This window comes from Eumetopias jubatus, unplaced genomic scaffold (genome assembly GCF_037043125.1).
Source record: "Eumetopias jubatus isolate StellerSeaLion01/CBP00866 unplaced genomic scaffold, mEumJub1_p1.0 scaffold_6, whole genome shotgun sequence".
In the NCBI taxonomy this organism is placed as follows: Eukaryota; Metazoa; Chordata; class Mammalia; order Carnivora; family Otariidae; genus Eumetopias; species Eumetopias jubatus.
The window spans coordinates 97,216,860-97,240,228 of NW_028274812.1; the positions used below are offsets into that span (position 1 = coordinate 97,216,860).

The window sequence follows — 23,369 nt, forward strand, 5'->3', positions numbered from 1 at the left end:
TATTCATAGAGGCATCTCCATATTTTATATAGTTATTTATCAAAGTATCAAAGATTTTCTCTTATTTATGCTCACCTGTTCAGAAAAGAAGTCACTATTATCTTCCAGGTATTTACTGAAAGGGTTGGGCTCATAGACTTCCTCCTCTTTTCTCAGTAATATTTTGGATTTTACAGGTACTGGGCGAATTACTCCAGGCTTAGTCTTCATGAACATTAAATAAATTTTTTAAAAATAAAGAAATAAACACCATTAAAATGAGTGAATATGTGTACTGTTAAGTCATTCAAATGTTCTCACAAGAATTTATAATTTTTTAAATTTTAAAATTATTTTACCAATACATAAAAGCAGCCTAGAAATCAAATGATTTTCACTAATATAACTTTAAAGTTAACTTACAGCAATTAACTCATAAAGATCTACCATCAAGATGTTCAAAATGCAAAAACCTTCCTCATTTATCTAGCCAAATGTGTTCCTATATCCTCACCGGTGCATTCAGTTAATAAATATTCCATTTGACAAATATTTATGGAGAGTGTCGTTAATGGCAGGCAGCTTTCTCATTCTGGGCATGGTAGGAGAGATGAATTTGGCACAATCCACCAAGCCTTTAAGAATTTATTTTTCTGTAAACCAACCCCCATGTCCCAACATCCACAGAGGTAGGCCCCAGAAGCCATGTTCAAACTATGTCTGATGAAACCGGGGATGGCCTTCTGACCTAAGAGGGTAGGGAGGTAGAACCAGATTTTCTCTTCCAAGAATGTGGAATAGTAATTCAGACCGCTCTGCAATTACTTGGGAAGATTGAAATTATAACATGTCAATTTACAGGCTATGGGAAAGCCTCAATCTGCCATAAAAAGCAGATCAGATGAGATCAAGAAAGAGAGCGAAGTGCATGGGGAGCCTACGGAGGAGAGACACTCGGGGGCTTTCCAGAATGGAATTCTAAAACATTCCTTGGGGCCCCGCTGAATTTCTTGTCCCGAGGCCCCCTGAGATTTTCCTTTCCTTTTACACAGGATATCCTGCTTTTTAAAATTTACAGCTTCTGTAACTTGCAACCAAAAGAGTTTTAGCTAATAGACTAGTCATTCAAGACTCATAAACTTGTACCCAATGTCAGCTTGATGAGAAAGAAAGAGAGAGAGAAATCTACTTTGGGGCAATTTCAGAGTGATGTTTCACAAACACCAAAATCTTCTTACACTGTAAAATGTCACAAAATGACTGATAAGTTTACAAAAACATCCCAAACAAGAATTCAATAAAAAGTTGTGACACTTTTCCTGGTTAAGCATTTTGCCATAATCATTCTTCTCAACCCCATTTCCTTTCAGAAAATAGTATATTAGCTCTCCTCAGTAAATGCTGATACTCACAACTTAAGCCTTAAGGGACTACATCTATCTCTCTGCTCTATAAACCACCTGATATATTTTGAGGCTTGAATAAATGCCACTCTGCAATACTTTTTTCAATCGATATTTTCCCAGTTGTCTTTCATATTTATGCCAACTGGGGAAGTACAGAGTGAGAAAAGTCTCTATCTTCCCCATGCTAAGAAAGATCTCCCACTTAAGAAACACTGATTTCTCTCAAGAGGGAAAAATGAGCAAGTGACATCCAATTATGCATGAAGTTGCACAGTTGAGTATACCTATGAGAGCAGTATCCCTCCAGTAAACTCAACACAAGAACAAAGCGTAGGCAGCTACTGATTTCTACAACCCCCTATAATAAGGGAGATGCCTGACATTTGGGTCATGATCCTAAGTTGTCCAGATTTCCTGTCTCTCTTTTCCATTTGATTTTCTGTTTCATTTCCCTTTCCTTCTCCAACTCCTGTACCTTCTCCTTCTCTCCTGCTCCTTTGTGTGGTAGGAAATCAATACAACAACTCTAGTACTCAGGGCCTACTAGGTTCTAAAACCAACATGGAGCTTTAGAAGCTAAGTTTGGTGGCAGTATGCAAAAAGATGAAAGCAGAGAGGAGAAATCTGACCCAGAACACTTGATATGCTAAGAGAATCCCTCTGGCAGAGCAACAGGATTACCTGACCCTTGTATTGCTAGCAGGCTGATGATTTGGGTTATCCTCTCCTGGAGACTTTCACTCAGATCTTCTCTCTTGAGAGAGACCAGCAAAGAGACTCTTCTGGATATTCAGTATCAGAATCTGTTACTGATGTTTCATGTTTGTTTTTGTTACGGCCTTTATGCTCCTTAGTTCCTATGAATTTCCTGAATTTGATGGTTGTCTGATAATTTGACAATAATTCTTTCCCTATTTCCTCTACTCTATCAGATGTCCCGCATGCTCTTTTCTTGGTTTTTGTCCGTAGGCTTGGTCTGCCTGAAGTCTCTGAGTCTTCCTCATTCTAGTTCACCTAGTTGGCCTTGGTATAGTTGCCCTGATTCTCACACTCTATTTATCACCTCTTCCTCCAGTCCTATTTTTTCTGCACCTTCACTTGTTGTCACTCAAGAGTATTTTATAGACATGGAAGCCAACTCTAAACAAAAGAAGACTAGGCATAGTTTGCCTTTGACAATGTTCATATTTCCCATTCTATGAACTTTAACCATAACCTCCACACCTAAATATCTCTCAGTATTTAGTCAGTATGGTCAAACTGGAAATCAAACACTGGTGGTCCAATTCTGAACCTCATGCACTCTCCATAAACCATGATACAGGGACAAATCATGATTGTGGCAGCCTCTGCACCTTGCTCATACCATTTCACATGCTTTGAAATCAACTTCAAAATCCTTGGAGACTCACTGCAGATAATGACACTATCATTCTCCTGTAGATCCAGCTTCTATGTCTTATCTATATGTGATCAGGCTCTATATTCTATATTTTAGATTATCTCCTCGATACCCTATAAACAACCCTATGAGAGGCTTAGAGAGAAGAAGTCGCACACCAAAGTCATGCAGTTAATATATGAAGAAGTCAACATTTAAATCCAGTTCCAATCTAATCATCAAGCCCATGATTTTAACTACTCCTATGCCTACCACAGAGACAAACAGCATAGACAGAAATTTAAAATCATTTTTAAATACTTACCTCTATAATTTCCTCTGTCCAATCAATAACAAAGCCCCAGTATTTTTATATTTTTGATTCTTTTTAAATTCATTGCTTCTGTTATATTTCTACTGTGCATTGCCACATCCTTGATGTTGGCCATTGTTACTTCATTTGGTATCATTTTACCCTTTTTTTACTAGTCTTACAAAATCCAGTTTTTCTTTCCTTAAGCATGGCATAAATGTTCCTGCCAAAAGAGCACTCCTAAAACACCACAGGACGTGATGTTTTCCTATTCAATATACATATCCATACATCTTCCATTCACCTACACACATACACATATGCACCCTACACCACATCCTACCTTGTAAAGGACTCTGTGGTTTGCATGGCCGAGACATCAAAATTTGTACTGATGTCTCTCTTTGGACTTGGTTAAAAATACACTCGCAAAAAAACAGCATGATGTTGCTGGGAGGAAAGCATCAAGGATACAGATTTTAATTTTTGCAATAGTGTTAATAGACTGTATTACCTTGAAAAAGCTGTTCAACCTGTCTGGATGTTCTGCTAAAGGATTATAATTGTCCATGATTAGGTCTTTTAATAATGAGTAATGGCACATTTTATTATTTACATTTCTGTTCTCTCAGGTATCATACCATATAGAGTTTTTACATAAGCCTTGTTTCTGCATATTCAAATCCATCACCCAAACAAGTGTCCCAAGGTGCCTTTTAGAACATCCATAAAATAGCCTAAGTAAAGCAACTGGTGCTGTTGCTGGTACACACAAGACTCTCCTGGAATATTAGTTAACTTCTTCTCTGCTCTTCCTAATACCCGTTACTGATGTCAAATGGTTATGTAATCTACATTTGTTGAAGTCTAAATTGCAACACAGTGTCAACTAATGGATCTATCCAAATAAGAAGATGTCTTTTAGCGCCTTGCCACTCAGAATGGGCTATGTAAACCAGCACCATCAGTGTCACTTGAGAACCTGTTAGGAGTGCCAGATCTCAGGCCCTACCCAGACCTACCAAATCATAATCCGAGTTCTAACAAAACCCTTAGGTGATTCATGTGCACTCAACTAGAACTCATTCCATTTAAACATTGTGCCACCCACCTAAAGATAGATTTTCCTCGGTCTGCCATTTTAGAGACATCTGTTCAACCTTGAGCTTCTACCTCCAGACGAAAAGAGAGGCTTTAGAAGAAACAATCTTTTGTTGGTTTCTAATCTACATTGCATCCTTGCACATAGCCACCTGATATCTTCAAACTTCAAGTAGACTTTTGTTCTCTAATTCTGGCAAATCTAATTGGCTAAGTTTGTGTCTAAACAAAAACAAAGGAAATTAGGTGAATTAAGTTAGAAGAGTCTGTTAAAGTGAACTCCTATAAGATTGTCATTGCAGCAACTAAACTAGCCCAAACTGGCTCTTCTTTCATTTTTATCTGCTGTAGAATCCATAAATCCAGCTAGACTCATGACTAATACACACAAATGCTATTCTTATGATTCCAGGAAAAGCAACTCCATAATTTTCTTACCAGCCTAAATGGAGAAATAGAAAGAGGCAATAACTCCCACAGTTAACACAAAAAAGCACAGAAAGACTAACAAAAAGGTTCTCTAAATGGCAAATTTCAATTCGTCATGATGAACCTACTGAGAACTGATCTACACTGGATGAAAGACATCCTTGAAGTGCTTCAAAGACAAAACAACCATTGTTTTGGATCTCTGAAGCACACGTCTATTAGACACTCTCTGGAGCCATTTTGCCAGTTGGACCTAGTCTATGTCAGGAACTGTAGTGTCTACAGCCCTTATTCTCAGAGGACTGGCAATTCAGTCAAGTAAACCACAGAATAATCACACTAGGAGTCAAGTCACGTCACTTGACTCCTCTCAGAGCACTCGAATGCCTCTCTTTCTCACTTAGAGTGAAAGCCAAAACCTTCGCCATGCCTGTAAGGCAATGCCTACCCAAGTGCTATCTGACCTAATCTTTCTGATGCCCAACGAGCCTCTCCCTTCCCAATCTTATCTGCTGCTACTGTCCCACTCACGCCCTCACTCTCTCCACCCTAGCACAGACACTATGATGCTCTTTCCCTTGGGAGTTTGTACTTGGGTTCTTCACTTTTTCCAGAACTTTTTTCTTCCTGGAATGCTGACATCCCCTTGCCTCTCTCATTTTTTTCCATAGAACTTATCACAATCTGACATTTGTTTGTGTGTTTATTGTTTTGCTTTCTCCACTAAAATGTAAGCTTTGTGAGGCCAGGGATGATTGCTTCATTCACTGTTGTATCTCCAACACCTAGAACTGTGCCTGGAACTTAGAAGGTGCTGAATAAATAATTGAAGAATGGATAAATTAATTGACAGGCAGAAGCAGCCCAGGATGCTGGCTATTATCCAATATGGAGGCCTCAAGGAATATTACTTGCCAGCTTAGGGTCTCCCATTATTTTTTCTCGATTAACTTTTTTATTTGAGTATAACCCAGGAAGAGAGAACTCTTCAGGATAGAAGATCCATATGTTTTTTTACCAAGAGAGGACCAGAAGAAGGAAAGTGGGTTGGTGAGTTCCACCCTCAGAGGTAAGAGTACAGGCTGAAGTTCCCATCTGTGACGGATGTAAGGATTCAAAGCCAGGGATCAGTTCTCTAGGGACTTAGAAGATTTTAAACGTCTCCATTAAAAAAAAAAAAAAGTCATTCCCTTTGTTTGCTTATGGTGATAAGCAATAAAATTTTTAATACCAAAAGACAGTGACGTCATCTTTTTTTGGAGAATTTGAGAGTGGGGTGGAACTATGGAGATCACAATTAAACCTACTGCTAATCTTGAAGAAGAAAAAGTCCAAGAGTATATGGAGTCCCTGGAGGCTGGTGGCAGGTTTTAATGGCTCACACGGGGCACTGGTCTGAGGCTGCTATTAATTTGTGTTTATAACTCAACAAGTATACACTTATGCTTGAACACTGCTACTCAGGGGCACGTAAAAATAAACATTGCTTCTGTCCTTTGGAACTTACAATCATAATTCTATGACAACAAGTTGGTACTGCCTCTGGCTGGAGACCAAAGTTGAAAATTAACTGCCAGCACTGACCTAGAGAATCCCTTATTAATATCTTAAAATAATGGCTTCTGAGAGCAACCTCGTTCTCAAATTAGTAACTGCAACTAGTGGACTGTTTTTAATTGCCTTTGATGACAGTCATAAGCTCTGTAGTGGTGTGATGAGGGAAGAAAAGAAATAAAGAACAGGGTCTCGGTGTTCATGGATTTATTTTTATCTTTTTGAAGAAATAAGATGTATAATAAAAAAGAAAGAAAGTAATCAAACACAGGATATAGAAAACTCTGTGAGCTTGGCTAGGAATTCTACTAATTTGATGGATCCAAAGAGCTTGTGAAAGTACCACTGTGTTTCTTTTACCCATTTGCTTCAGTTTTGTCTTTAGTCCCCAGTGTTTTATGTATATACATATATATTTTAGAATTTCTGTGGCAACAAGCTCCTAGAAACTCAAAAACAATCTACCAGTCAAGATTGTTGACAAAAGCAGTATGCTCTAAATTATTTAGCTGACTCACTCCTTCAATTAATAAACCTTTATTAGCTTCCATTCTTTTTCAACAAACAATATTATATGCTTGAAGCAAATATGTAAGCATTTTTCCCCTCAAAGAAATATCTCAGATTTCAAAACATTCCAGTGCTGAGCAAAATTGCCAAGACTGAGGGGAAAAACAGATTTTTATACCACCCATTAGCTATGGGACTGCTATAATATGCATGACAGAACTTTGTAAAGGAAAAACAACGTAAAATGAATGTGAAAGGGAAAAAACTTTCCTTTTTCCCATTTTTGCATTTATAATATAAATATCGATACTAAATGATCTATACTGTCCAGGAAAGTACCTACCTGATATGCTTTTAAAAAAAAATTATAGTTACTATGATGGTTGTGTAAAAATAAACATATGTAGGATTTCAATTATTATAAACCACATCCCAATGCTCAAGAAACATTTGGTGGAATGTGTACAACACAGATTGACTGGATTGAAATATTTCAATGGTTAAAAAAAAGACAATAGCATGACCCAAACCTTAGGAGGCATATATGATGAGTGCCGTAGCACTTAAGAATGTTGTGTCAAGGAAAACTGGTCAAGGACAAACCACCTTTAAGCCTGAAGAAGACATCAGTTCTCTACAAAAGCTTTCAGGGCTCCATTTTCTGAACAACAGTGACCTCAAGGCCCTCAGAAAAATGACTCATGCCCCACCAAAGCAGGACACGTCAGCTGGCATTCAGAACTGGGAACAAAGTATCTGAAAGCTTACCCACTCTTCTTTACAGTGTTCCAGTAAGCTGCATTTCGCTTTTACCTGTATATAGCCATGTGGCTTATTTTTTTTTAATCTATTGTTTTGTCCTCTCCAGATTCAGTATTCCATCTCCCAAAATAATGCATTTCGTAATGGCATTCAATATCAAATGCAAAAGCCAAATGTCTTCTAAACAAGGCTCCCCCACCTACCCCAAGGAAGACCAGTGGTTACCCATCTTGTTGAACGTATTTTCTCAAGAGAAGAGGCCCCACCAGCCTCTGTTAACATTGGGATGATTCAGCTGAGGAATTAGGAAAGCTTTGTGAAGTTGCAACCTATATCCTAGATCCCTCCTTTCCTTTTGCTCCCCTTGTTATGCTAAGAGTAGTGCTATTCACAGGTGTGAAATCTCCACACCTGAAATCACCTTACCCAGTCTCCTCCTCTTTCATAAGTGATTACAACTTTGCAGGCTATGGGAAAATGCTAGCACAGGGCCCACACGGGAGGTGCCCAATGAAGGTCATACTTCCATAGAGGCCAAATTTCCCAACTCCTTCAATTTTCTTATTCTTTTCTTATTCTCTTTTAATTATCTTTTCTTATTCTCTTTTAATTATCTCAAGCAACATATAATAACAGAATTACCTGTTATATGGCATCTATATGTGTTTATGTTACAAACGTGCACATACATATACATACATAGTTTCATTTCTCAAAGGCATTCTCACTCAAATTATTCAGAACTTAATTCTGAAGAGAGTTTCAGATGACAAATACTGGAAATTCATTCATAGAAATGAAAAGTTATAATTTTATTCATATATTACTTAAGAGCAAAAATATCATAAATCCTTAAAGAAGCAAATCCATCCTTGCCTACAATTATTTCTATTCTATTCCATTCCCCAGTAACGAAATACAGGGTTAATGCCATGAAATAGAAGTCAAAGTGATTAAATTGAATAATTATATCAATCCAGATGTTCTTTTTTTGTGCGATAAGCTTGCTTGATAATAATCCCTTCACAAACCGACCTATATCTCAAGGGAATTTGGGGATTAAAACTTAATTTAAAACTTGGTTAAGATATTCCTTGAATTCTTTAGAGAAAAAGTCTAAAGAAAATGCAAAGAAATTATCATTAAAGTCAGTCAAAGCAATGCTTTGCATTTTTTCTCCCTAAAGAACACCAACTCAGAATTCACTGAATTTTTTATTAGGCAAGAAAAGGTTTATTTATTACATTTACAATGACTTGTTTTTAACATGTCTTTTTACGAAATCATTATATATATTTGCCTCTTTAAAACAGTTTCTTAAAATATCAAGCCAAGAACTGACATATATATATATATATATGTCACTCATTGCTCTCAAGAAACAAGTATATCCATTATTTTAAATATTAAAATAGCTGTGGTAATATTTCATTAAAATAGCTGTGGTAATATTCCCATATCTACACTGGGAAACCATTTAACTTTATTGTTATTGCAATGCTTATTTCCATGGCAACTTCTTCACATCGCTCTGTTAGTAATCATAGACTCACAGCGCTAGAAGGGCTTGGAAAGTATGTAATCGAATGCTCTCATTGCTCATTTAGGAAATTGAGGATCAAACTTTCAGATTTGTGACTTCCCCACGGTCAGCTAGTGTCAGAGCAGGAATAAAAGATGGTTCTTCTGGCCCCCATTCTAGCATTCTTTCACCTATACTATATTGCCAGTCACTATTCTAAACTAACAAACATTAAAATTACACACACACACACACACACACACACACACACACCTCATATACACCATATGTATAAACACCAACAAACTCAAGCAGTTTGCTTAAACCAGTCTATTGCAAGACTCAAACTAGGCTTTTCATGGTTTTTCAGTATTACAAATGGAAATATTTTGGCATGATAATGACAAGATGACTTGTTGGCTATGGACCCCAAAATAATTGCTTAAAAAGGGAAAAAATCAGTACTAAACGGTGATTTTTTGTCTTCTTAACATCTCAAACTGCTTTACTACAAATTTTTCTAATTATACTGAAGGTGATTATTGTTCAGGAATTTACAATTATAAACAATAAATATTAAAAGATATAAAGAAAATCTTTAGTAATATCTAGGCAACTTATTTCATGGTTTCAATTTGCCGGCCACTGTAAGAATAGAAAATATAAAACACTATAAGGAAAAATAATTCTATGTAATCAAATTTTCATCTATAAATAACAGATTCTAGAGTCTACATCTCTGCTAACACAGTAGCCAGTAGCCCCTTGTTGAGCTGATGAAATGTGGTTACTGTGAATCAAGATGTGCTGTAAATGGAAAAGACACAGCATAGTTCAAAGACTCGGGCCCCAAAAAAGAATGTAAAATATCTCAAGTTTTTACTGATTATATGTTTGAAAGAGTATTTACATATCATTACATAAAATATATCTTTGAAATTGATGTGGCCTATGTTTATCTTTTTTATTTTGTTTTTTTGTTTTTTGGGGTTTTTTTTACTTTTTAAAGTGGCTACTAGAAAATTTTAAATTACCTATGGGACTTGTATTTATGGTTCACATTATATTTCTACTACTCATTACTGATCTAGACCATTCACATGCTAACCTTCCTGTCTGAAATATTCCATTGCTCATTTCCTAAAACCCAGAACCTGCCCTACACTATCAAACGTGACCTGCCCTCGAATGCTTTTTGCATCTGTCCCATCAGGAATTGAGCACTCTCCTTCTCTAAATTGCAATAGCATCTTGCTTCTGACCCCACCCATATTATTCTAGTTCAACTACTAAGATGTCAAGTTCCTAGCAAATAGGGTCTATGTACAGTTTTATATATGTCTGTAAGCTGCAAAACCACCACGACACAGCTTCAGTAAAGAATCAGTAAATTTTTGTCAGACAAATCTCTTGAGAGATCAGCATTTTCTAAAGTAGGTCCACGACTTAATAAGAGGATACGTACCAGCTGATTGTCGGATACTGTAGAGGATGGTGAGGATAGGTTAGCCTGCAAAATTAGAAACATGGTGTTTATTTAGTGAAATTCCTAATTTAACAAAATATCTATATTTTTAAGTTTTTTGAAGTTCTTTTATTATTAAAGAATACATGTCCATTGTAGGACTTTGAAAAGTATAAGGTAAAAGGAAAAATACCATTATGCCACCAAAAAATGATTTGAACATGTTTGGTACATTGCCTTACAATATTTTCCTTATGTATTTTTATACACCTCATTTAATAGTGAATATGATGCTTTATGTGTTGTTTTTCCTTAACATCTTAACAGAAGCACTATCACAAGACATCAGATATTCTTCAAGATGACATAATATTTCAGTCTCTGTATATACTGCACATTTTACCTGAGCATACTAGCATTGTTGGATATTTAAATTTGTTTACAGCAAATTGACACAAATAACAGATTTTTCCTTAAAGTATCTTTATATACAAAGGAAAGCATAACAAAATTTTCATGATTTTGGAAAGAAAACAATTTCATTTTAAAAACTGTTTTCAATTAAAGGGGAGGCTAATATCATTTCTTCCTCCTTGGTTCCTGAACTTCACTCCTTCCGTCTGGATTTAGTTTCCTTTTTACTGAAGCAAATGCTTCTGTTTTGGACATTGTCTGAAAATGTATTTGTTTTATTCTCATTCTTGAATGAGAGTTCAACTGGACAGAGAATTCTAGGTTCATAGTTATTTTCTCTCAGCATTTCAAAGACACTGTCCCACTGGCTCTGGCTTCTGTCACTGCTGTCAGTCTAAATGTCCTAACTTGGTGGATTGTCTGTCTTCCCATTTGGGTAGTGTTTAATACTTTCCTCCGTGGGGCACCTGGGTGGTTCAGTAGGTTAAACGTCTGACTCCTGATTTCAGCTCAGGTCATGATCTCAGGGTTGTGAGACTGAGTTCTTTTTATGCATCTTTTTTGAGATTTGGTTTGGTCCTTCATTCTGAGTATGCATATCTTTCTTCAATTCTGGAAAATCTTCCATGAATACCTCTTCAAATATTGCCTTTCTCACATTATGTCTCATCTCTTCTTAGGAAGCTTCTGTTAAATATATATTTAGTCTTCTCAATCCATCCCCAATTTCCATCGATCTCCTTTCATATTTTTTAGCCCTTTATGCTGTATTCTGAATGGTTTCCACATATAAACTTACAGGTAGCTAATTTTTCTTCAATTGCTTATTAATACATTCAACATGACAATTTAATTTTATGTCTTAAGGACTTTATTTTAACTTCTAGAAGTTCTACTTGGTTCTTTTTCAAATCTTTCTTATAATATCTATAACTCCTTTTAACTATTTTAACATTTTTAATATATCTATACATTCATTTCAGATTTTCCTATAATTCCTTATCACTAAATCTCCCATTTCTTGTATCGGCTGACTCTCCCTCATCCCTCTCCTCCATGATGTTCTTTAGTCATTTTATGGCTATTGATTTTTTATTTTGAGCTTGTCTTCAGTCAGGGTAACTTTGCTGGTGATTTCTATATGTGTCTGAGAAGCCCTGGGCTGGGAAAGCATGCCTACAGTACATTGGACTTTTGTCCTTATGGGAATCCTAGGAGTTTCACTGGCTTCCATTTTATTTCATCACCTTAATAGTCCTCAACTTAAAAGAGTGGTAGATCCCCACATCTTCAAGTTCCAGATGTTTAGAACCCATTTTCTGATGGCTGGCTCTTTCACCAACCAAAAGTGTAGGGTGAAATGGTAGAAGGATTTTACCCTTTTTCTAGTCCATGCTTCATGGCCAGTATGGCTTTCTGGGCTCCTGCATGGACACAAAGGATTCACTTACAAGTTTTAGACTTACTAAATAGTGAAAGTTAAAATCTGAGCTCCTGGCACATGGGTTCTCATGTACCTCTGTTCCACCAAAGCTTTAACTTCTCCTTAACACACCCACTTGGAACTCCCATTTCATTTCTGGCATTCAGAAGTTTCTCCTTCTTTACTTCAGATCAGGTTCCCTAAACATTTTTAATAATTGTGTTTTATCAGGCTTTCTGCATTTAAATGGGAGGCTGAGCTTCCACATCAACTCCACCTCCAACTTTGATGGGAAGCGGTCAACACACAAATGCTTAATTATAAATAGAATTGGCTGAAATATGGTAAAGTTGTATTCCTAAAATATTCCTATTCTTTTTGAAATTGCAAGTGTTTTCAAGGTTTATTATAGGTGTGTCAATATTCCTTTTACTTTGAGATATGAATGATAACTGGAAACTGAGAGCTTAGTGGTTCTTTTGGTATTGCCGAGTATATTGAAGTATGAATCACCAAACATGAGGACAAGGCACCTGCGGTCCTTCTCATGCTGTGCCCAATGTTGTTTGTTTTCTGCTTTTTGACTCATGCCTTTCTTCACAAGGACTATCGCTGCTTGATGCCATTCATGGTTACTCTACGGCAGCAGGGTGTCTTGGCTAAATGCTTCCCATCTCTAATTGCTGGGGCCAGGTTAGTGGTTGGTGTACTATTTTGTGCAGCAGAAAATTGCCTGTTAGAATGTCCATCACATTCAGTCCACCTAGGGTTTTGTTTTTAACCTCATAATGTAATATGACTAATAATCATTTCTTCTAAAGTCTTCATTTTTTCCCTTTAGTTAATTTTTCATTATTGCAATAGTGAGAGAATTCTCTATGAGTCCCGTAAGTTAAATTAACAGCTTCTACGACATATGCTGAATTAAATGTATCTTTACTGAAACATAACATAGTTAAATTTTCATCTCAATAATTACAGGAAAGAAGGGGTTATGCATTAAAAACAAAGTATCTGTGCAATTTAACTACATTACTAACATTTATTAGTATGCTGTGCTAAATTATACCAAACTATTAGAGGGAAAAAAGATAAAATGCTCAAGAAAAGTATTGATTAAATTAGGGAAAAATCCAAATATCTTTGTGCCAGTCTCCATAAGTCCCCAAAATTCCTTCACTGGGAATTATAACATTACAATAAAATACTTGAGACATCCCAATTCCATTTTTATTTTCTTATACAATGGATTTCATATCACTTTTATGAGAAACTCTTCCCAGAGAATGGATAGACTTAAATGTGAAACTCAGGGTGGTGTAAATATTTATAAAGCCACTGCAGATCCTTTACCAAAGAAAAAGAATATTGGCTTATGTGTATTATGAATACAACCAGATTCTTTCAACCAACCCAATTATGTCAAGCTCTTTGAGAAGCCTCACTTTGCTTGCCTAATACAGGTTAGCAGGGTTTATTAAATGCTGTAGCTATAAAAATGTTATTAATTTTGTAGCAATTATTTTCCAAAAAGTGAGGGAAATTGTTTGGTGAACTGAGATTGGAGCAGCAAGAGGTGGGAGAAAGCTACTCTATCTGAATCACTGCTCGTCGGTTAGTGGAAGGAAGGTAGAGAAGCAACTTGACATTCATAAGACTAAACTTGAAATTGGATTTGAATAACACTAAAGATTTTGGTCATTTGTGTCTATCCATATTAATACTAACTGTGAGGAACAACAATACAGAGGAGTATAAGAAACGCTGTTGTGTGAAACAAAATCCTATAATCTTGTAATTCTAAGGTCATTAACATCATTTTAATCATAAAAGAAAGGAAAGGAACGTTTAAGAAAGGAGGATCCATGTTAACCAATATATCATCATTTAAAAAGCTTAGAAACCAACAGAGAAGTCCAAAACACGTGAAAGCCAAAATTTCTTACTTCAAAAATAATCTATTAAAGAGCTAGATTATATGGAAAGCCAAAGAATTAAAGAGTTAAAGACAAAGGAAAGAAAGGAGAATTTGAAATCCACTGAAAAATAAATTGCTATACAGAGCCACCACTGTGCCAAGCCAGCTCTGGAGAAACCATGTTCTTTTTCCAAAGACAATGTTGAGGCACAAGAAGTACAATGAAGCTCCTTAGTCATTGTCTACATTGTTTTCCCTTGCCATGTGCAGCTTTTCCCCATTCTTGACACGTGTCCTTGTGGCTGGCATCACACTAGCAGATCCCCTCTTGGGGGACTGGAACAGAATCCAATTGTTCCAGTTGCCTTTGCCTCCTGCACTCTACACTTCTACTTTCAGCTTGGTTTTTGTTGTTGTTGTTTGTTTGTTTGTTTCCCTTTCAGCAGTCACATCTCTCCCACCTGAATATAACAGCCAGTTCGATATCATTAAAGTGTTTTTCTTCCACCTTTTCTCTGTTGACTCATTGACCTGAGTTTCCTTTTCTCACAGCTCAAAGAACTCTAATTAGTGATAATGTGTTAACTGAATTATTAATTCTCCCAGGTAGAAAGACAAAGCTTAAAATATTAACTGAGCACCTAATAATCATTGAGTGCTGAGAATGGTGTTGAGGGAACATAAAATGATAAAATGATAAAACACCATCTTTCCCTTAACCTAGCAAGTGTTCTTGTTATGTGTACATAAGTCATTATGTGTGCAAAAGAATGAATCCAATAGTAAGAATGTTAGGCACAAAGCCCATAGCAATATATTATCAGGCATCATATCTTCCTTGCTTCACGTTGTTTATTTTAACTCTCTATACACATTACCCTGTCTATCTCATTGAAAAACATTTTATAAATTAATAATATATCCCCAAAAGGCCTAAATACAGAAAGTAGATTTGAAAGTGTTTTAAGTTTGAGTCTTTATGCTAAGGAATGATGATTCCATCTTGTCATGAACATAACCAGGAGGCAGAATAAGTGGACATAGTGACCAGTGACAGCCATTGTTTATATGTGCAAATGAGGAGATAAAAGATCAGATGAAGGGAAGTTTGGGCTAAAATATGGTGCCTTTACCAAACTTTACCATGTTTGGTAAAGTCTAAAATGATGATGAGAAGGATACAAGGCATAAGGAGTCTCTCACTACATCTTTTCTCTTCCTCCTCATTTAGCGGAACCCAGATAATTACCTTCAGTTCCCTCCTCATCCCCTTTCACATAAGCATGCCTTAGAAATATTTCTGAGCAGTGAAAAAAAGAAATAAATGAGAATAATCAGAAGAGTGGAATTTCTTGTTCAAAGTGTTCACAACCCTTTCTGTAACGCATCAAATCTCTGATCACAACCTATAGAAAGCCGATCTGGACCAAGGTCTGGATTGAAGTCTCCTCTTACCTTTAGATCTAGGACTACATTAGCATGCAGCACCTCTGAAACACTCAAGCGTAGCAACATTGCCAAGCATAGCAACAGGGGAGAGCGCAGGCTGCCTAAATTGGAGACAGTGACCTTTACTTGAATAACTGTATGTATGCATACATACACACACACACACACACACACATAGTGGAGAATATTCTTAATAAAGCTTGACACATTTTTTAATATATTGTGATATTTTGAAAGCAATATGCATCTATTGTTATGACATTTTTCTGTCCCTCAAGCTCATTAAGATGGGATCTTACCTGTTTACTATATAATATTCAATAGGCCTGTCTCTGTTATTTCTCTGGCACTTAAAAGTAATTCATGCAATGTAGAGAGTCTATAAAATAAGTTGTTATCTATAGACTGTAATTCTAACTAAGGATTTTTTGATAAATTAGTAGTAAGTCTAATACTTGCCTTATTTTCTGAGGTTGCTCTTTATTAAGAAAGCATACTGTGGTTTTAAAGTACATGAATGAAATAATTTATACCGGTAGCAGTTAATGAAAAATAAATATTTACAAAGACAAGTGTCATGCAAAGGAAAAAATGACATTCTCCTCCAAATATGATAGAGTGAAAAGAGAATGAAATAGAAATTCAAATAGAAAATTCATTCCTTTACACAGGGGGAAAGCCAACTTTTACATCAACATGGATGGGAGTGGAGGAGATTATGCTAAGTGAAATAAGTCAAGCAGAGAAAGTCAATTATCATATGGTTTCACTTATTTGTGGAACATAAGGTATAGCATGGAGGACACTGGAGAAGGAAGAGAAAAATGAAGAGGGGGGAATCGGAGGGGGAGATGAACCATGAGAGAATATGGACTCCGAGAAACGAACTGAGGGTTTTAGGGGGGAGAAGGTGGTGGGGCTGGGTTAGCCCAGTGATGGGTATTAAGGAGGACATGTACTGCATGGAGCACTGGGTGTTATATGAAAACAATGAATCGTGGATCACTACATCAAAAACTACTGATGTATTTTATGGTGACTAACATAATAAAATTAAATTAAAAAAATAATTAAAAAAATAAATAAAAGCAAGTGTCATGAGAAACAATCACTCTTATACATTATCTGATAAATTATGAGTTAATTTATATGCGAGTGATTTAAAATGTTAGAAATATAATAGATATCATTTTAGATATTGCCACCAAATACAAAATTATTCAGAGTTTAGACTGAAGGTTACTGACCATGAAGAAATAATTTAGACACAGAGTATAAATACTAATGGATAAAACATCTAAGGAAAACAAACCATTCCCATCTCTTCTGTAGTTCTCACACAACTATTAATTGCAAGGGCTTTAGCCTGAGGGAGACCTGGGTTGGGTTTTGCCTACTCTGACTTCTAAGACTTTGTTTCCTCCTTTGTCATATGAAGATCTTGAAATAATAATACCCACCTCATAAGATTTGTATAAGGTTAAATGAAATACTTAAACCTCATTTGCAAGGTAAGAACTCAAAGCAATTGAGTGGAATATTGATGATAAATTAATATAATCAGTCTTACAAGTGACCTGTGGAGATCACCACTACTCAACATGTTAGCCTCACTTAAATTCTATTACACTTAAAAAGACCTCAATTAAATTACTTTAAAATCACTTGCAATTCAAGTACACCATGAGTTGAAGAAAACTTTGACGTTAATTAGACTGAATTGATGGTACTTTTCCTGCATCTGGATCATCCCTAAAAAAACAAACTATGTGAAATGTAACCATATGTGCAATAAAGAATAAGAATAGGAAACTAATTGTTTTTGCATTTTCTTTTCTTTTTTTTTTATGGAAAAAGAAGTCAGCATTTTACCAAAGGCCCCAGAAAGAGGAATTAGTCATACAATTTCTCGTTATTTAATAAAACCATTATAATCATCCCAGGTACACTGGAAATCCAATAGATAAAACAGATACATTGAAAGCTAACAACTTGGTAAGTCTGCTTACACTTCAACCAGTTCTATGGCCAGCTCTTCTCTAATTTCTACAAGAAAGTGTCTTGTGCATTTACTATTGTAATTGTTCACTGTCTCCCCCATTATAAGCTGCAGAAATGGGAAACTTATAAGGTTCATCCCTCACCCCAGTGACTCCTCAGTGAGTAGACATGGTAGACACTCAGTAAATATTTATTGAATCAATGAACAAAAGTGGGAAACTGAATAATAGAGCTAAGCTAGAAAATTCTGACTAAGTTTTCTACTAGTTGTGATTCATAGATTATATACTATGAATCCCCCAGAGATACGGATTTTGAGCGGTCTGTGCTAATCTGTCAAGGATATTCTCATATATCACAATACTTTTTTCCCTGGCTCTCATCTAAGTCTTCTCTTTTTTCCTCTGTGGTGCAGGAGTTGGTAAACTATGGATCCCTGTTTTCTAATCGAATCTAAGAATTTCTACAGTCAATGACACACCAAGACCCAGCAGGTATATACTGCGAAGATGCCTACTTCCTTCAAAGTTCGAACAGAGGTGGTGAAATACTGAAAAGACTTCTCAGATTTGCTTTTGAGTTTCCCATGGTAGAGAAAGAGAGAAGAATATAGTAAAAGATTAATTAATTAATTGAGCGAAAGCTATCCAAGATACCTTAAGATAAGGTATCTTGTAGTTCAGGCAATATGAATATTAGAATTTCTAGAAGAAAATATTAATGTCATTCTACTTTTAAAATCAGAACATACTGTATTTAAAATAGATTGTTCACAGGAGACCAACACTTATAGCTAAGGTGAACTTCTGCTCTAAAATTTCATTTTTTTCTTCTCAAAATGAATGTATCAGACATAACTTAGTAAATATAATAACTGTAGTGAAATATTTAGAAATGTGATTTCCCTATGATTTGGCACCACAGAACTAGGTTTCACATTCCACCATGAAATTACCCTTGATAGTCTTCCAAAAGACATGGACATATTTGAGGTCTCACAAAGAAAAATTCAAATGTCATGTTATAAGAGAAAGTTAAAAATAAAGCTTCTCACTCAAGAAACCTAATGTAATCAAAGCCAAGAATCTTATCTGAATCAGGGTTCGTATTTGGTCTAGTCTATACTAAATCTATTTGATGACTCAGTGTTAACTTTGAATGACTCAAATGCTCTCAAAAAGTTTAGGGCAAATGTTAACCCACTTTAATTAAGTCTGATAACTTATTGAAGAATAATTTGAAATAAACTCTAACTATGGAGCTTGAAGCAGCCCCTCCAGAATTATTCCAATTGTTACCAAATTAACCACCCCCAGGGAGGGGTGAGAGGAAGTACCAGCCCCTTCCCATCTTCTTTTTTTTTTTTAAAGATTTTATTTATTTATTTGAGAGACAGAGAGAATGAGAGAGAAAGCACATGAGATGGGGGAGGGTCAGAGGGAGAAGCAGACTCCCTGCTGAGCAGGGAGCCCGATGCAGGACTCGATCCAGGGACTCCAGGATCATGACCTGAGCCGAAGGCAGTCGCTTAACCAACTGAGCCACCCAGGCGCCCTCCCCATCTTCTTGTAAATGAGTCTCCATCAGAGGCACTTTGGTGACAGGTAGGAGTAGGTGAAAAAGAAAGATGAAAAAGCAAAAATTCACAGCTATTTTTTCCTGGGTCTGGCTCTTGTAGCACGTATTAGTCACAAAAAGTACTGAAACATCTTTAGGGAACTTTCGTTTCTTGTATTCAACTTCAGAATCAAGGAACTCCACTAAATCATGGCACTTCTACTCTTCCCAAGATAGGAAGGAGGAAGAGAAAGGGGGAGGCATAGATGAAGGTAAAAGCAAAGGAAAATAAGAGGAAGAAAGGGAAAAACTATTATTTATTCCTGTATGTCAGGACTATATCAAGGGCCTTTCATACATTAACCAATATGAATTATACATCAGGCAATTATTAGTTTCCCAATTTTATAGATGAAAAAACTAAGGCATAGAGAGGTTAAGTTATTTTATGAGGATCAGATAGCAAACAGACACGTTATGATTTAACCTTGGGTACAGGCTACTAAATGTCTCTACTCCTTTAAGTATTACTCCAAATGTTTTTCAATAAAGACAAAAGAGTGAAAGCTTCTAGAAAAATACTCTAAGCAGTGTTCCTATCCATACCCTCTAAACATCATTTCCTAAATGTGATAAAATTCAGTGATTTCATCCAGTTTATTATTTGCCTTAGGGAGATCCAAATAAGACAGAAATACATAAATTGGAAAGAAGATATGTCACAAAATATGCAATTAAAAACTATGTATTCTTGATAATGATGATGATGAAAAGAGCATATTAGAAAATATAAGGTATAACTTAAAAGAAATTTACTGTTTTGTTTTAAACTAAAAACCAAATACTTGCTTAGGAGAAAATCTTGTTTCTATTGAAGATATTCGATCAGAAGCAGAAGTTGGCCACATGATGGATTATGAGGTGAATAAAGAGTGGAAACAGGGTGGGGCTACGTGTGTGCGCCTAGGACATTCAGAGCCAGCTCCACGTAACTAACTGAATCAAGTGTGTGAGTCTGTACCTACAAATCTATTAATCTATTTTTGCTCATAAGTGGAAACTGGTTTATTTGACAATAATTTAAATGAAAAAGAAAGCAACAAACTAGTCAAAACCAGCTAACCTGGCCATCCTGTTGGAAATTGACAAATCTTAATGTTTCAAGTATATGAGTTGACTCCTTTATAATAAGAACAATAAACCTTTACAAAAATGAAAGTGTCATCTAAGCTTTGATAATTAGAATGACAGAAAGCAGGTGTTGGAGTTCCATTTTATTTAGCCAAACTAATCAAACTAGACCTCACTTAAGAAGGAATTTATTCAATAAACTTACCTGACATAACCTGATTTTCCACATCTGGGTGGAAGATCCTACCCCTTTCCACTTATGAAAAATATCAGCTAATTCAATTTTAATGACTGTATAACTGAGTTCCCTCCAAAGCATACACATGTACCCATTTAAAAAGCAGTATGTATCATTTTGAAGGGACTTACATATTTGGTTTCTCGACCAGCTGCTCTCGGAAGAGTTGTAGGCATCTGTTTGAAAAGAAAAATAATTATACTACTGAAGTAACCACAAAAATAGTGAAAGATTTGACTTCTGGGATAAGTGTTCACCTTTTTTTTTTTTTTTTTTTGCTATTAAGACTTTCTGACCATTCCGCTCTCTCTTCTGTACAAAGCCCCTGTCCTTTTGAAAATTATTTCATTAAACTACATCATTTCATTATTCTTTTCATTGCCATTATCTATCAACTTTCTGGTAAATTTTCCCATATTTACTGATGACATCCATTTGTTGATCATAATGGCCCCTTATGTGATTTTTGCCATTTTCAAAATTCACATGGAATTCTCTATACTCTCACTTCTTTAAGCCACTCATCTCCAAAGGTGTTTTCATCCATTCCATTTCACTCATCCACTCTCAGGATCATTCCTAGATTTTTGCTTTCATAAATAAAATGGGAAATCTGTGACATTTCAATTCTGGGCATCCTACTCTAAGAACTCTATTTCCCATTCACTTCTCAAATGTCCCCAATACAACATTCCTTTAGCATCATTGAGACTTCAAAATCAGTGAGTTTTACCAGGTCAATTGTGGTGTTATTACCTCTTAGTTCACATATATTTCATATTCTTAATTGTTTTAACATCTTAATTTCTCTTGCCTCCCTCTCTCCATATGACAAACTCACCTTAAAAAAAAAATAAAAGAAGAGAAAAGAAAACAACAGCTCTGGATGGACCTTATCATCTATTTTCTCTAAACTTGAAAAGCAAAACATTGTGGGGAAACTCTCTCAACCAAGCTAATTGATTTCATTATAAATTAATGGTCATCAACTTCAAATGAGTATTCAATACTACACTGTGATCCCCTAATTTTTCTCTTGTAAGCCCACTCTCCCACTTTCTGAAATGAGATGGGTTATTTGATTCATTCATCTCCTCAGCAAATACTTACTGTATATCTACTGTGTGCGAGAAATTTTCTACACCCTTCAGTTTAACACTAAACGAAACAGACAAAGAAAGATGCCCTGTCCTTGGGGAGCTTACATTCTAGCAGGAGAGAATATAAACAATAAAATAATAAATAAGTAAATTATAATGTATGTTGGAAGTAAATCATACCATATATTATACCATGTGTTATGCAACAAAAAAGAATACAAATAATTTAAAGCCTTCGGTAATATATTCTTTTAGAGAAAATCTTTGCTTCTGCCACATAGCTTATTTCTTTTAGACAACCCAGGTGTTAAGAAAGTCAAGAGTGCTGAGGGCTTACAATTTCAAGTAGGATGGTCAATCTACAGAAGGTGATGTTTGGGCTAAGATTTGAAAGTGAGGAAGCTGGACATGTACATATCTAAACAAAGAGCATTTCAACAAGGTGGAACAAATGTAAAGTTCTCAAAGTGGATTTCCACCTCTGAGAATGGTTGTTCAAGGACTCAAAGCAATCCTTTCAAAAGAAACAAAAAGTTGGGTAAAATATTTAAAACAATATTGACATATTATTTATTAAAAACATCAATGAGCTAATAAGCAAAAAAAGAATTTGGGACCAAGATCAGGAGAAGATGGGAATCCAAAGACATGAATCAAGCACCTGAGACTGGCTTTTATCCTAAAGATGTTTGCAAACAATGTTGAGTTGCTTGAGAAGTTGATCCAAACTTTTGACGGTCTCAAAGGTGTAGGGAGATAAAAGTCAGAATCCATGACCCACCAAGAATAGACTGAGCCTCAGGACTAAGACCAATCTAGAAGACCTCACATAGTCCTCAGGCTTGCCTCAAATCATTGAAAACAATTGTTTGGAAAAAAATCATCCCCAAACCTTAAATTAAGTAATCCTTCCTTTCTAATGCTCCCGGTGTCTGACAGAAGCAAAGAAAAGGCTCTCTGTGGTAAGATAATATCACCTGAGCCCTCAAATAATTTCTATAAATAAACTTTTGAGTAAAATATCCAACACACATTCAGATTCAGACACACAAAGAGGTAAGAAAATGTGAGTGAAAATGAGCAAAAATAACGAACAATCAAAAAACACGCACAGAGAATCCAGAAATTTGTTTTCTTAGAACCAGACCAAAAACAACACACTTACCCATGCTTTTTCTGAGATAAAAGTTAAGCTTGCAATTTTTTACAAGGAACTAGAAACTATAAAAAGTGATATAACTGATTTGAAAACAGGACAAAATGTGCTGAGGCAAGAACATGACTGGCACATTCGAGGCACAGCAAGGAAGCAGGTAGAGCAGGGGAGCTGTGACGGAAGGGCTGGGAGACCAGATCATAGAAGCCCTTCCAGGAGCTTGTAAGGACTCTGATTTATATCTAAAGGAAATGTGTAAGCACTGCTGGTTTTCAGCCATGGGGGGGCCATAATCTGACTTATGCTTGAAAAAGGATCTCTCTGTTTGATGTGTTAAAAATGAATCATAGTGAGGCAGGGTTGAGGACAAAAACTATTGCACTATCCAGCAAAACATGAGGATGGCTCAGCAGTTCAGAAAGCATGAAATAATCATATTCTACATATATTTTAAATCTACAGCAATAGGGTTTCTAATAGAGATGTAGAATAGGAGAGAAAGAGAATAAAACTTGACACAAAAGTTTCTGGCCTTGTGCAAATGAAAGATAAGAATTGAT

General features: G+C 35.8%; 1 protein-coding gene across 1 annotated transcript in view; it reads right to left on the reverse strand.

Annotated features, from left to right (window-relative positions):
- The window catches only part of MLIP (muscular LMNA interacting protein), a 237,381-nt gene that overhangs the window by 47,130 nt on the left and 166,882 nt on the right, over positions 1-23,369 (reverse strand). The window contains exons 10-12 of the mRNA XM_088023754.1: positions 20,685-20,729; positions 10,423-10,467; positions 76-204 (exon numbers count right to left, since the gene is read on the reverse strand). Coding sequence (XP_087879880.1) covers positions 76-204; positions 10,423-10,467; positions 20,685-20,729 — 219 coding nt within the window. The remainder of the gene's footprint in view (positions 1-75; positions 205-10,422; positions 10,468-20,684; positions 20,730-23,369) is intronic.